At 49.3% G+C, this 15,337-nt stretch overlaps 1 protein-coding gene across 8 annotated transcripts in view; it reads right to left on the bottom strand.

The window, feature by feature from the left end:
• Bcl2l11 (BCL2 like 11) overlaps positions 1–15,337 on the bottom strand; it is a 40,877-nt gene that overhangs the window by 23,755 nt on the left and 1,785 nt on the right. For 2 of the 8 annotated variants that reach the window (XR_012909705.1, XM_075962110.1), the window contains exons 1-3: positions 14,207–14,440; positions 11,689–11,825; positions 11,431–11,520 (exon numbers count right to left, since the gene is read on the bottom strand). Coding sequence is in view for 6 of the 8 variants with exons in the window: in XM_075962110.1 (XP_075818225.1) it covers positions 11,431–11,520; positions 11,689–11,812 (214 nt within the window). In the remaining 2 variants the exon portion in view is untranslated. Of the gene's footprint in view, positions 1–11,430; positions 11,826–12,631; positions 12,860–14,206; positions 14,441–15,337 lie in introns of those variants that run through there. The other 6 variants (XR_012909704.1, XM_075962107.1, XM_075962106.1 and 3 more) reach the window with 5 other exon arrangements.

Genomic DNA, 15,337 nt, shown 5'->3' with positions numbered 1-15,337 from the left:
TCCTCTGAGAGAGCAGCCACCGCCTTTAGCCCCTGGAGCCATCTCTCTAGCCTCTCATCTCTTTTTAATCACCAAAGCTGCCAAACCTGATCCACAGCCAGTTCCTCTCGTGAACAACACGCCCTGGCTAGGAGGCTCCTAGCCATAACGGTGCCTTCTCTCCTGCCATGCTCCTGACACCAATGCTCTGAAGGGCACAGGGCGTCATTTCATACTCACCGGTCAGGCCAGGACACTCCTGTGTCTTGGTCTCTTTGATCCTGTCCCAGTAAATCTCTGGGTCAGCTCCATCTCTGTCCACTGCTGTTATTTACATTAAGAAGATTATGGGAATCTGACTGTACATCTTATTTTAGTAAGCATAAATAACTTCAAAATTTCATTGGTCAAATGAACACCGGTCCTGTATTCACTTTAGGACAAAAACATAAAACCAATATCCTTTCCTATTGAGCCGTTTCACCATTTACGCCACGAAACAGTCAAAAAAACCACGTGGAAACCCTTGAAACGCAAGGACTGGAGACGTAGCTCAGTGGGAAACCCTGGACTAGTGAGCAGGAAACCCTGGGCTCCAGCCCCTGCAACGCAAGTATGGCCTGGACTGAAGACTCAGTGGTAGGGTACCTATTCGACCTGGCACAAGTGAGGCCTCGGCTTGATTCTGCCTGGCAGCTGACACACTAGGAAGTCCTGAACTACAGGGTGTGTCTGAGGCCAACCTGAGTTACATAGGGGAAGTCTAAGCCCCGCCCCCAACAAGGCCAACATTACCATCCAAACCACAAAGGCAACATCCAACATCCAAATACATTAGCTCACTTACGACTTTCCTCCAGAATAGGTCATTTAGAAACCCAATGTTCCTAGCTTTCAGTAACTATAAATTACTTCATGACAAAATCATATTGGGGAGATAAGAATTTACACTATAATATAAAAACTCCTGGGTTCCAGAGTTAACTGTGGCTTCCCGTATGTAATTTAAAATCAGTAGCAAAAAAGAAAAAAAGTGACAATAGTTTCCCCCTTAAATTTATGTAAGGTTTCACTCTTGACTGTTTTTTTTTTTATCTCAGTGACAACAAAGACCAAGACACAGACTAAAAAAACAAGGGCAGAAGCGGCCTCTGCAAAAGTCACCCCTTAGCTTTTTTTTTTTTTAAATGAAAGCCTTAGTTACAAACTTAGCATTTATAATAGCCATATACAAACTCAAGCAGTAATTCAACACAGATGTACAGCCGTCGCGGGAACTCGCCGAAAGGACGGAGACAACAAAACCTTCCCACTTCCCTGCACAAAGGCAGCTGCCTCCTTTTACCCAACTCGGAGGAACAGAATAAACTCTCCTACCTCAATTCCAGACGCTGCTTTGCATAATTGCAAAGACAATCACTGCGCTTGGACAGTTAATGGTTTAAATGTCTGTCCCAGCTGGGCTTTGAGACTCTTCCCAGACAACCCCAAAAGCTTGCGCACCTTGAGCAGGCACGTTAGACACTTTCAGGCTGAAGGTGACATTGAGCCACTTAAGGACGTGGCGTAGACCAAAGTCAGTTCAGTGACAAGAAAGAAAAGTAGAAAGAGCTAAATGCGGCTGCCAAAGAAAGCTGGAGGGTTCATGAGATGACAGAGCGACTAAGATTATTCGGAGAGGAGGTGGGAGCCAAGTTCCTTCACCAGCTGCCTGACGCCAGCTTCAGGTGACAGTCAGCTTCTGCACACTAGTGCACAAGTCTGAGGGAGGTGGCAGAAAGACACTTCAAATGCACAAATGTTACACAACTGTGTCCCATGCCCTGCCTCCATACAGGTGACTTCTCAGTTGGGAAAACACCAGACTGAAATAAAGCTCAAAGTTAAGAGTGAAATTTATAGCTATGCTTAATCGGTCTGTTCTGATCACGAACACCAGCTCTGGTGACTGCAGGTGCAGGAAGACACGGGAAAACTGCTGTCACTGTGAGTTCACGGCGACAGCCTGCTCCTCTGAGCAAGCCTGTGACATGCCTTTCCTCTGGCCCTCAGAGGCAGGGCAGACACAGCTGGCTGGCAGCAACAGCTCGGTCCCCTTCTGAAAAGTCCCCCATGTAATCCAGGATGCTGGCGTTGCTGTTGGGAGCTCTGACCACTAGAGTGGCCTCCCCACTCCCCTATTTCAGGCAAGGGCTCCAGGCACCTGCCATGATAATGGGACTATCATAGCAGAAGGACCGAGACTCCATGCCGGTCACTGGCTAAACCCTTCCACTGCTAGACTTCATCACACCAACAGTGCAGGAAGAAGGTGGACACCAAGGTAGCCCTCAGCACTTGCACTGCAGAGGCCAGGCTTGCAGTGGAGAAACCACACAGAGCTAAAATTCAAGAGAAATCAGGGGGTGAGCTGCTACAAGGTACAGCATGCAAAACTTACATATTAGTTTAAGTAAAGCTGAGGATTGGTGTCTCATAGATACTTATGTCATACTTATCCTGACCTCATCGCCACTATTTTATGCTGAGAAACTTGTCAAGGCTTCAAAAGCCAGATGAATCAAAGCAAAACAACAAAAACCAAAGCTTCTCTCACTATCTGTGGGGCTGGGGATCAAATCCAGGGCCTAGGATGTGCTGCCAAGTGTTAGCCCACTGAGCTACACCCGAGCCCTAAGAAACATCCTCGCATTTTCTCTAGCATGGTCAACATATAGAAAAGTAACACAATATACTCTGTGCATCTTCAGACACAAGCATTCCTAAGGGAAAAACAGATCCTGTCCCCCTTAAGTGGCTGGAGAGACGGCTCAATGGTTAAAAGCTGCTCTTACAGGGGACCCAAGTTGAGTTCCCAGCACCCACATCAGGCAGCTTATGGCTCCCTGTAGCTGCAGTTTCTGGGGATCCAATACCCTCTTCTGGCTTCCTCGGGCATTTGTACAAGTATGTGCATAAGCGGGCACATGTACACACACACACACACACACACACACACACACACACACCAATTAAAATGAAAACCTTCTAAAACTTTCTAATTTTTCATTTATTCTTTCTAAGTTGCCTATATTGAAATGTTTCAGTAACAAGAATAGGAAACTACACTCTGATACAAGAGAATGCGATCTGCCCTGCGGGGAAGGGGAGAAGCTGAACACCGTTGCATCCCAGCCTCTCTGTTACATGTATACTCATCTTAAACTCAAACAGTCGGTTTTAGTATTTCTTAGCTTCAACTTCAAACACACTCTCACTCCCAAGGAAACAGAGCTAAGTCCAAGCACACCAAGTAGTCCAGAGGCGGGCAGCAGTACCAACGATATTAAGGCCAGGTTTCACCGTCAGACAACCAGCTCTTGAGGTCTCACTTTGGGAAAAGGCAGGAAAAGAAACCCACTCCCAGGGCTGGAGAGATGGCTCAGAGGTTAAGAGCATTGCCTGCTCTTCCAAAGGTCCTGAGTTCAATTCCCAGCAACCACATGGTGGCTCACAACCATCTGTAATGGGGTCTGGTGCCCTCTTCTGGCCTTCAGGCATATACACAGACAGAGTGTCGTATACATAATAAATAAATATTTAAGAAGAAACACTCTTTGCCAATTCTTAGCTAAGGCTAGCCCATCCCCTTGCAAGTGACAGGGGCAGTCTTGAGTGATCAGACATCGGGCTTTCTCAGAAGTAACAGGCTGGTCCACAACACTGGCCTGCAGGGGAAAGTGGTTCTCTGCTTCTAAAATACACACTTCTGAACTCTCGGCAAATTTCTGCCACATCAAATGGTCCATCTCCAGCAGGAGGCCTAGGCTCAACCCCAAGCCAGACAGAGCTGGTCCAGCTGCACGGTCCAAAGATTTGCCAGAGAAGCCAAGGTTCTTCTCAGGGTGAAGTCCGGGTCCACCAGCTGACCCGCAACAAGTTCAGACCTCCCTCCCCCACTCGAGTCTCTAGGAAAGAGTTTCCCCTCTTTGCTTGTTTGTCTGGAACCAGACGGCTTTTGAGTTACACACAGCCGTACTCCCACAGACTTCCCTGTGAGTTTCTTAGGCTCCAGAGGGGCAATTCCTTTCCACAGACATCAACAGAGAATGTTGCATGCCAGCTGTGCCTACGGCCAGCAGGGGCACCTCCTGGAAGGCAAGGAGAAGCAATGAGTCCCCACTGGGGGATTCCTGTCCAAGCTCCCACAGCATGTGGGGAACTAGGGTCCCCACAAGATGGACGAGGAGACTAGAGACAGACTTGACAGATGCACTGTCCTTAGGTCAACAGAGGAGCAGCCAAGAGCCTGCTCAGACTTGCTCTGCGTGGTTGTACAAGGCTGAAGAGAGAGGCAACCAAGGAGGGCACTGACAGGGACCTAGGGGCTGCAGATGGTCCATTCTACACTACTTACAGCTGGACATATTTTCTTCTTCTTTTTAGGTCTATGAACTTCTCTAAAAACAAACTTGCTATCAACAATTTTAATTTTAAAAGAACATGTCAGGGCATGTCCCTCATGCCACTATTAGTTTTTTAAAGACTTATTTGTGTATGTGTGTGCGTGTATGGGTATATATGTGTGTGTATGAAAAGCCTTGTCCCATGCTGCTCTTGCTAGGCACCACTGTCCAGGACAGAGCGCCAGCTGTAAGTAGACAGATATCCTGCACCTGTCCCCCTCTCCAGCTTCCTGTACATAAACTAAAACCAATCCCTCTCCAGGCTATCTCTTCTACCTTATAATCTAATCACATACAACTATAAGACTTGGGATTTTCTTTACTAATCGCCCCTAGGGGCATTACCTATTATGGGATTAGATCTGGTTATCCACACATACAGGAAGCAACGGAGCACAGTCCCTGGCCCGGCCACTAGTCACACAGGGCAAATGAGAACGACAACATACATGATAGTTATTAAAAAGAGGACATGGCTAGTCTCTTTCTAATGCTATTCCATGTAGACAGAAATAGCAAAAGGCGAAAGAGATGATTTTGAAAACTCTGAATTCTCTGTGGCCAAGGTCAATCAACATCACCTTGTTCTAATTTGATGGTGCACAGCCACCAACATGTCAGTTTTAAAATGTGGGGTCCTTTGAGTAGGATAGGTGCCTTTTCTGGGGTCTCTACCCCAGAGACACCATAATCTAGCTTCCCCAGCGATGACACCTGGGGGTGGCAGCTATTGAGTCAAGAAGAGGGAGCCTCTTCAAACACCAAATCCACCTTGATCTGAGATGCCTGGCCCCTGCAGTTGTGGAAGTGAACCGCCGCTAAGCCATTCAGCCTGGAATTGTTATGACATCCTGAACGGAATAAACACAAATGGCAAACACGACCTGGTTAAAAGATACAGACCCCTGAATCCCCAAGGGAGGGCGGCTCCATAGCCAGGTCTGCCTTGATCATAAGAGAGCATTAACGTTGTGTGCAAAGCACAGAAAATGGGCAAGGGGAAAGAGGGCTTCTGGGGCTCAGCACTGAACACTGACACCGGGGTAGTTAGCCTTCATTGCCTTCACACAGTCCGGACAGGCTGCTCCAGAAGCAGGCAGTCGGAGAGAATGCACCAAGAACTATCTCTTCTCACCAAGGGCCCCTAGGAAAGGATGACTGAACAACAAAGAACCCAACTGTAAGTGGGCTTAAACCCACTTAGTTTAAGCATGGCCACTGGAGAGAGATCTTCCAGTCCAGCCCCAGCCCAGGGACGACTGGGGTCACTTAGATTCCAGCAGGAGACACTGTGGGCTGAGTGTCAAGTCCCTATCTAGGAGAAGCAATCCTGCTGCCCTGCCAGGTAGTACTGGTGGGGCAATATGGCCACCTGGCTCCATCTCTTGACCGGCAGATGCAGTCCTTAGTCCTTTATCAAGGTAGCAGTAGACAATTCTAGCTGCAAATCTCCAACGAAGCGGCAAGGAAGAGGCTACAAGGTAGGGTTAGCTACACAATATACACTCACTGAAGGAGCCAGTGCAAAGTGATGTTGCAGGCCCACAGCAGATCAACCTATAAATGCACTAAATAAAACAATGAACTTTAAGCGTAATGCATGTATCTTGGGGACATGAAGGGCAGAGGAAGACAGACCCTATAGACATTAATCACCATTTTTTTCTTTTAAAAGGGTTAATATATTGACATTACATAATGCAAAACTTGCAGCAACAATAGAACTAATCAAGTAGGAGACACAATAGTCAGGTTGTTTCGTTTTGAGAATTCCTGCATCATTCTCCAAAGTTGATGACACCTCAGCAAAACAGAACTATAAAGGGAGTACCAGAGGACAAGAGGAGAGCCTTATATTCTAGAGGAAACACTGTGCTTCTAAGTAGCCCTCAAAGAGGACAAAGCTAGGTACAAGTTCAATGAAGATAAAAACCATTCCATCACAGCATATGGGCAACAACCCAAGCACGGGGGCCCAGGAGACTTCCAGCTCTGAATCCCTCACACCAGCGAAAAGGAAAGGCCTCAAGACCATACTCTCTGTTCCTAGGCTCAAAAAGCTAGAGGGGGAAAACCAATAACAAAAAAAAGCAAAGAGAAAAAAACAAAGGGTGGATACAGGAAAAAAGAAAAATCAATGAAACAAAAATCACTTATTACAAGAAGCAAGAAAACAAACCTCTAAGAAGACTGGCAGGTGTTTTTGTTTGTTGTACTATACTATTGCTGAGCTAAAACACCAAGGCCAAGCAAGGCAGCTTTATAAAACAAAGCGTAATTGGGTTTAAGGTTCCAGAGGGCCAAAGCTTTCGATGGCAGAGAGATGGGGTGGCAGCTGGAATTCCAGCTGGGGACTCCCATCTCTCTTCTTAAAGGGCACATTATCTCTGACTGCAGCCACTTGAAACCTCAAAGCCCGCCCCCACTGCCACACTTCCTCCAACAAGGCCACACCTCCTAATCCATCCCAAACAGTTCCACCAATGGGGACCAAGTATTCAAATGCATCAGTGGTTGGGGGGGATGCCAGAGTAGTTATCACAACAGAACCTGCATTCATCTAAAACAATAAGGATGCTACAAATGCTTCTTCCAATCATTCAACAGATTAGAAAAATATTCCCCTTTCTCAAAACCCACAAATTACCAGAGTATAATCAAGAAGTTGACAACCAGAATAGCCCCCCCCCAAAAGCACACAAACACACAGAATTAAGTCTGGAATCTAAAACGTATACCCCCACCCAAAACACCAGAAATCTAAGACCACGTTCTCACAAGAGAAGTCAATACTGGCTTTAACATAACAAAACAAAAAAACCCCAAAGCATTAATACTGCTTTTTCATAGTTTCTTCTGGAAATACAAGAGGGAGACTATTTCTCAACTCATTAAGGCCTTAATATCGAAAGCAGTCAGTCATAACAGACACCTCTCAAGGTGTAAAAATCGCTCAATAAAATACTCCATTCAATCCAGCAGTGTATACAAATATGTTCTGCCCAAGTAGGATTTATCCCAGGCATACAGAGCATTAACACTGCAAATCCAACACCGAAATGCATCACACCAACAGGCTAACAGAATCCGTGTAAACATATCATCAAAACCTAACTCTGAAAATTCTCAGGAACTTAGGTGTCTGGGTGAAATTTCCAAATTTTTAATACTTTTTTGTTTGTTTGTTTTTTGAGACAGGGTTTCTTTGTAGCTTTGGAGCCTGTCTTAGAACTTGCTCTGTAGACGAGGCTGGCCTCAAACTCACAGAGATCTACCTGCCTTTGCCTCTCTAATGCTGGGATTAAAGGAGTGTGCCACCACCGCCTGGCCTAATTTTTATTACTTTTATAAAAGTATCTTCAAAATACCTATAGCTAACATAGTTATATGGTTAATGGCTTTACTCTTTAAACAGAAAGCTGCCGTCCCTCGAGACAGCTTTTATGACTTCCACCCAACATAATTACGAAGTTCTGGTCAGTGCAATAGGGCAGGAAAACAAACAAAACACTCCCTGTACGCACGTGACACGGGTGTCTACAGGGATAGCCCGGGAAACCACTCCATTTACTTGTGTGTATACACACATGCACATGTGTGTTGTGTCTGTGATAGAGGGCACAAACTCAGAGGTCAGAGGACACCTCCATCTCACCATGAATGTGCTGGGATTAGATATATGTTGTTAAATCCTGCTCTATGTGGGGTCTCAATTCCATTCCCGGCATGGTAAAAACAAAACACAATCCTATGGACAGGCTCCCAGACAGATCTCCACTGAGCTCAACATCTCCCGCTAGGCATACTCTGGCATAGGAAGGATGTCCTATTTCCCAAAGAGAGATCTCAATCTAAAGAAGGGACCACTTGCCATAGGATGCTGAGGGATACAAGGAAGAATGGGAATTAACGCTCACCCGCAAATTCTGCTATGTCAGGAACAAGTCCAAAGTTTGAGGCGTTCACAAACACCTCACAGAGATGGTACTGTCGATCAACGTTCATCTACTTTGCATTTCCAGATTATACCGGCATTAAAGACACTAGAAAAGGCAGCCAGTGGGTGTATGGAAGGTTTTTTATTAAAGACAATCAGGCGTTCACCAAGAAATGGTTTGTCAAGTCAATCCTCCCAGAGTGTATGGAGGCAAGAATCAAGGAAAAGGGTAGTTCCGTTACACTGATCTCCACAGTGTAAACAAAATGCCCTTTCAAGATGTTTTTAGAAAACCAGATATGGAGGGAACTGAAGCCATGTCTAATACAGTACCTATCTGCTGTGTATCTCTAATGAGACTCTCCTTTCCCACTATGGTAAAGACACAAGGATGCAGGGTTCAGCTCAGTAGAGGAGAATTTACCTCAATGGGAAAAGCCCTAGGTCCTCTCTCAACACATTAGTGAGGGGAGGATACAAGGACATAGCTTTTTCCCCAGGAGGGAACACTACATCTCGTCCTCGTGGTAGGACATAGCTTTTAAGACACACTCCATGTCTCCTATCACATGTTGCCAGGGGAGAAGAGGAGCCCCGAGCTAAGCAGGACCTCTGTGTAACCTCCCATTTGTGTTCCAGTGGGTCATACCAATCATAAAGGCTCCTTTGTGAAAAATGGATTTTGCAATAACTTATCAAAAGCACCATTGAAGATCTTAATGGCTGAGTAAAAAATACTAAAGAAACCCAAAAAGATAGAGACCACAGCTCAGCTCAGCTCAGCAGTCTATGGGCAGAAGCAATACCAAGGAGAGCCAGAAAAAAAGCATCAGTTGTGTGCAGTGATATTTCTTTTATATTTTAATAAATAAAGCTTGCCTGAAGTTCAGAGTGTAAAACAGCCGTGCTGATCAGCCTTACAGTGGTGACACACACCTTTAATCCCAGTAGCCACACTAGTTTGCCATAGAAACCTGGCAGTAATGGTGCACACCTTTAATCCCAGCACTAGAGAGGAATATAAGATGGGAGGACACAGCTCTCACACACAGTCTCATTCTGAGGATTCCTGGAGGCAGGGGTGCCATTTTGGACTGAGGAAGAGGTAAGAGCCAGTGGATGGCTATTTTACTCTCTGAACTTCAGGCAAGCTTTATTTATTAAAATACAAATGAAATATCACTATATTTGTGGACAAACATTCTAAGTGTATTTAACTTAATATCTGGCTAGGTCCTCTTACCCGTCAGTAACTTCTGCCACACCCCATCCCAACATAACCTCTCCTCAATCAAATCTCTCAAGAACTTACTGTTAAAACCCTACCGTGGTGCATTAATTTCACACAAACCCCCGTAACTTACAGTTTAAACCCACAGCTTACCAGATGTTGAGCTATCCTCCCAATTACTACTACACAGGTATAACAACCAACTCTGTATAAAAATGGAGATTGTGATCTTTAAAGCCCTGATCTGTCATCTCCAATCATGGTGAATGATCTGTAATTGGCTTCCCAAAGAGTACGGGATCCCAAACAAAACAACTGTGACCATCTTCCCATTAGAAAAGGCACGGAACTTGTCCACTATTCCTAGTTAGCAGGGAAGGAGAAAATATTTCCCCAGATTATCCCACCACCTGCAGAGACCATTAGCCTGGCCAGCAGTGTAAAACCCTAATAGCTTCCAGAGGGTCCTTAAAAGGCAGCTTTTACTGCACATATACCAGGGAGCCCTGTTAACTCAGCACATGCTGTAGATGTGTGCATACCCTAGGCTGCTTCAGGGTGGAACGGTGGCAAGTGCCTGCTCAGGAACACTACTGCCAGTAATAGCTAAAGTAATAACGGACACAGGACTTCCAGTTCCTTTCAGTTAAGAGGACTTAACAGTCCCCAGAACTCAGGCAATGTGCAGCTAACATATGGCTCAGATACCAAATGTGCTATCGGACACCATGAACACGTTCCTGATGTCTTCTTCTGCAGGACTGGCTAGTGGGACACACACCAAACACGGTTCTGGATGAGAAGGACCAAGATACAGACTTTTGTTTATGGTGGAGATGCAACGTGTAGAGCCATCCTTTCCTGGGGTGAACCAGAAATGTGCACAGCCCAAGTCATAAGCTTGGTCTAAGAGTCAAATCAAGTCTACAGATGTCTCAATCTGGCTTTTAACACTCACTAAAGGAGATAGTGTAGTTGTCAATGTTTAAATGTTGGGACATTTGACTTTGGAACCCGCAGGCCTGGTTGCGATGCACTCTAAGACCTCATGTTCCCACAGCCACAGTCGGGGGAACCTCAGTGCTGATGGGGCAAACTCTCCAAAACGCCACTGACCCTACCTCAACAGCTTTACTGTGCATTGTCATTGATATTTTCTGCCACTCTTGGTTAAGATTCTCACATACACAGATCTGAGAGTTGTTAGGGGGAGGGGATGAGTTTGATCAAATGAAACCGTAGCATGAATGAAATCTCAAAAACAAGAATATATTTTTTTAAAAAACACATTCTAACACTGACTTTAGCCCTTGAAATAAAAATCTACAATCTGATCCCATCCATACTAAATTCAATCCCTTAAAGCAAGAATGAGCTTTAGGGAGAATCTAGCCATAAAACCATCTTCAGGGCTCTATGTTGGTTCTGTGACACACAATCTCTGCAGGCGCTGTCTTCAGAAATGACCAACATGTCCATCTCTTCCTATACCTTCCCGGTGGTTATTAAATATTTTATATATCTGACCAACCCAATGATATTAATATCTAAGCTTAGCATTTAAAAGCAATCATACCATGGTTATAAGCTTCAGCTTGAAGGCTGCAGAGATTCAAACTTTGCAACTCAATAGGTTGATGTTTGTACCTCCATAAATTCATGTCACAAAATTTGCGAATTAAAAAAAAAATTTGTCGGTAATCTCCAAACATCTTCCATTTCCACCAAAATATAAAATAAGTCACTTGACCGAGGCTTCAAATGCTACCCACATCCTTGAACCAATATTCAAACAAGCACACACCAACTGCCTCTTTCCTTACCCGGGTATGGCTTACCCATTGCACTGAGATAATGGTTGAAGGCCTGGCAAGGAGGACTTGGGGTTTGTGTTGACTTGTCACAACTCATGGGTGCCGGACTCCTGTCTGTGTCAAAAGAGAAATACCCACTGGAGGACCGGGACAGCAGAGAAGATCTTCTCACAAAGATGAAAAGTGGGGATCTGGTAGCAAAAGGGCTTGGGCTGGCCGTTGGGGCCAGCGGGCCCTGAGGGCTGCCGTGGGGGCAGCGGTCCCCTTCGCCGTCAGGATTACCTTGCGGTTCTGTCTGTAGGGAGGTAGGGGCCCCAGGCCTGAGCTGGGGAGGCCTCTCAGCAGGCTGCAATTGTCCACCTTCTCTGTCACACTCAGAACTTACATCAGAAGGTTGCTTGGCCATTTGGTCTTTTTTTCTGCAAGAAAACCGGGAGAAAAAAGATTATCTTCAGCAAATTAAGTTATAAAATCATTTCACCTACTCCTTACAAAGTCCAGAGTAAACCGCACATCTTTATGTTTACTTTTCTGACTATCTTCCGAGTAAGATTAAAAGTGCACTCAAAATAATGAAGGTGTTTATTTTGGTGTCGGGTGAAACTAAATTGGACCACCAAACAAAACAAAGTATCCACTCGATAGCTTGTGAGGTTGGCGCGCTCTCGCACACACACAAGCACAGAAGTTTCCTGAGGAGCAGCTCGTGGGAAGTCTACTACATTTCGTGCTTTTCGTTCAGGACAAACTTGTATCAAGTCTGAAAGTCCCAGCGGGCTCTCATTTCCCGGGCTCAGACGCTGCGCTGGAGCACAGGAGCGGGCGCAGATGCAGAGACTGCAGGCGGCTGGCCGCCTTCCCTGCTCCGGCCCCATTGTTTGCCGAAAATGCTGAGGGCAGCAAGTCTGAAGAAGGTTTGGCAGCGGCCGTCAGTCGTAGTAAGTGCGTCACAATAGAGTTTGTAACTCCGAGCGCAGCTCCGCCCGGGTCGAGCGCCCTCGGCCGCAAGGTCCCTCCTGCTGCCAGCCCCCTGCGCGCCACCCCAAACACGAAACCATTTCTCTCGGGAGCAACCTTGCCGGAATGTGTCCACTTCCAAATGGGGGCCATCAGAGATATCCCCTTGCAAGTTCCACACCTAGCTGCGCGCGCTCGGCAATAGCCGGCGCGCGGCTGCTTCCACCCCGTAGACTCTTTAACTCCCAGAGCCACCTCGCAAACTCACGTCCTCCCCTTCCCTTCCGAGCGCGGTGTCCAGCGCCGATCAGACGACCCCTGAGCGTCGCCACCGAGAAGGCAAGGAAAACAAAGCCGAGCCGTGGGCTCCAGAGTTCCGCGCCTGCCTGTCCGCCCGCCGCCACGCTCCGCTGGGGAGCCTAAGGTTTCGCGCGCCGCGCCTCTGGCCCGCGCTGCACCGGCCGCCGCCGGGATCATCCTCCGCCTCCTCCCGCTCCGCCCCTCGCGCTCAGCTCCCGCCGCCGCTCGGGCACCGCCAGCCCCGCGCCGCTGGCGCCGGCTGCCAGTGCTCCCCATTGGCCCGCGCTCGGTGGCTCCCCATCGTAGCCAATGGGCAGAGGCGGTGGGGGCGGCGCCTACGGGTCAGGCAGCCGAAGGCGCGGCGATTGTTGACAAACTCGCCGCCCAGCGCCACTCAGGCTGTGCCGGCCGCCGCGGCTCTGGCTAGAACTTAGGGGGCCGGGCTGATTCGCTCCGCGCCCCGCCCCGCCCCTGGGCCCGGTCCCGACGCCGCGCGCCCTGCGGGAGTTCCCGCCGCCTGGGCAGCGGGACTCTAGAGACAAAGCGGGACCCGCGCCCTCCTGGGATCCGCAGGGCCAGGATCCCATTCCAGGCCACTCGGGGCAAAGACCGTAATGGCCTTCGCTGTCCCGAGCTGAACTTCTCTGCAACTTCACCTGTTGTGCCCCATGTGTCACCGACACGCACCATATATGAACGACCATCTCGGGTCTCTAGGGCATGTACCTCCAAACCCCGGGCCCCCAGCGTCCAGTTAGCCTTTCACAAGCAGTGCCTGCCTAGGGGCAATAGGCCCGGGAGATCACCGAGCCACCAGCCTATGCGACTGGGTCCCGCTGCGATCCCGCTTCATAGAGCCGATCGGTCAGTCAGCTGCCCGTGGCTCGGAACTCGCGTGCCCTAAGTGGTCCTGGGACGCCTACGCGATCTCTCGGCTCCTGTAGATACTGTGGCCCTCGGCGTCCACAGGACGCTCGCAAACTGAACCGGGCCGACGGGGACATCTGTGCAACAAAATCGGGCACTGTGGCCAAACCCTGGCCTGAATGAATACAAGCAAAGTCAGGGCGCGTGTGATTTTAATAAACCTCCGCAATGAAGCAGCGCCAGCGAAGAGCCAAGTCTACCGGCCCGTGGCTAACGCGCGGCTACTTCTCCCGGGCTGCCTGGCTCGCGGCGACGCTTCCCGGCTGGTCGCGCAGTCGGCGGATCCTCGCCTCCAAGCCGAGTCTACGCGCCCTCCCGGCCCGCGAAAGATGCCTCACCAACCCTTCGTGCGGCATCCCGACCCAAGCCAGACTTCGGCTAAATACCCGCAGCTTCTGTGCCTACGACCATTCCCCAGAAATGCCCTGCTAGGCAGGAACCGAGGCCGGACTTTGCCGCATTCGCCTCCTGCAGCCGCGCGCCAAGCGGGACAAACCAGCGCCTCCGCCCGCACGTGCGACACCAGAGACAGATGAACTGGCTCCGCGGGTGAGGCGCCTCTCTTCCATCCGTCCCCGGCCTGCGCCCCGAAAATCGCGAATCGCGGAGAGTTTACCTTGCGTTTCTCAGTCCGAGAATCAGAGTCAGACATTGGGGGGGATGAGGGCCAAGGGAAGGGCGCCGAGGCGGTGGCGGCGGGGGAGCAGCAGAGGTTGTGCAGATGCAAGTGGGGCACGGTTCGCAGAGCGGCTGCAGGAATCCGGTGACGGCGACGGCGGCAAGGACCGCAGAGCTCCAACCAGCTGGTGACCCAGTGCCTGTAGGGAGCGAAGTGAAACCAGCCTGGCCCAGTGACTCTGCTCCTACTGGGCCCCCGCTCCTGTGCCCAATCACCGCGGGCTCCGCCCCCGCTCGGTCCAGCCCTCACTGAGCCGGAAAGCAAGCCCCACCCCACTCCCGCGGCCCCCCTGGCCGCTGGCGCGTGCAGGCTGCGACAGGTACTGGCGAGGGTAGCCCCGCCGCGCGCGCGCTCCGCCCACCCCAGCGTGTTTACCCTAGTGACTTGGCCTGCGGGCAGCTGCATGCAAGCCCTTCCTCCACCCCAAACGTACCCGCCCCTCTCTGCCCCTCCCTGTCCGCCGGGAGCGGCCACCTCGCAGAGCGGAACTTAGGGGGCGCTCAGGGCACACTGCTGTGTCCAGCCTGCCTCGGGCACCAGTGGGAAGTCTAAGAACGAGTCCCTGCGCGCTTGCTTTGCGGAGCTTCTCAGCCCCAAGCCATGGGGCCTGGGTTGGTGCAAGAATGGGCACTAGCCTTTGACTGTCCTCTCCAAAAATTTATGGCCTCCGGGGAACCCAAATTAGCAAAATGTTCACCCCTCCTCAGCTGTGCCTCAATGCAGGACTCTTCAACGCCACTGTCTTGTGTCGCCATTTAGGTTCTCGTTGGTCGTGAGTGGTGTGTGTGTTGTTGTTGCTGTTGTTGTTTTCCCCAGTGCCCAGTTTCTTAAGAGGTAGGAAGGACAGTTGAGAAAAGTCAGGGAGATCCTAGGTCTACAGCTCAGCTTCGGGTCGCAATAGGCGTGCACGACAAGCATATAAAGTAGGGAATGAGAAAGAAACTATAAAAGAATAACTATAAGGAAAAATGGGGATGGTCTACTGAGGAGGACGGTTGTGCCGTGCGTTATGTCTTTAAATTTTGGGGGCTCACAGACTACCGCCAAGAATTGTCCATCAGCCGGCTG

This window comes from Microtus pennsylvanicus, chromosome 2 (assembly GCF_037038515.1).
Source record: "Microtus pennsylvanicus isolate mMicPen1 chromosome 2, mMicPen1.hap1, whole genome shotgun sequence".
NCBI classification, from domain to species: domain Eukaryota; kingdom Metazoa; phylum Chordata; class Mammalia; order Rodentia; family Cricetidae; genus Microtus; species Microtus pennsylvanicus.
Note: the sequence above shows the minus strand (reverse complement) of the source record. Positions and strands in the feature narration are given on the sequence as shown.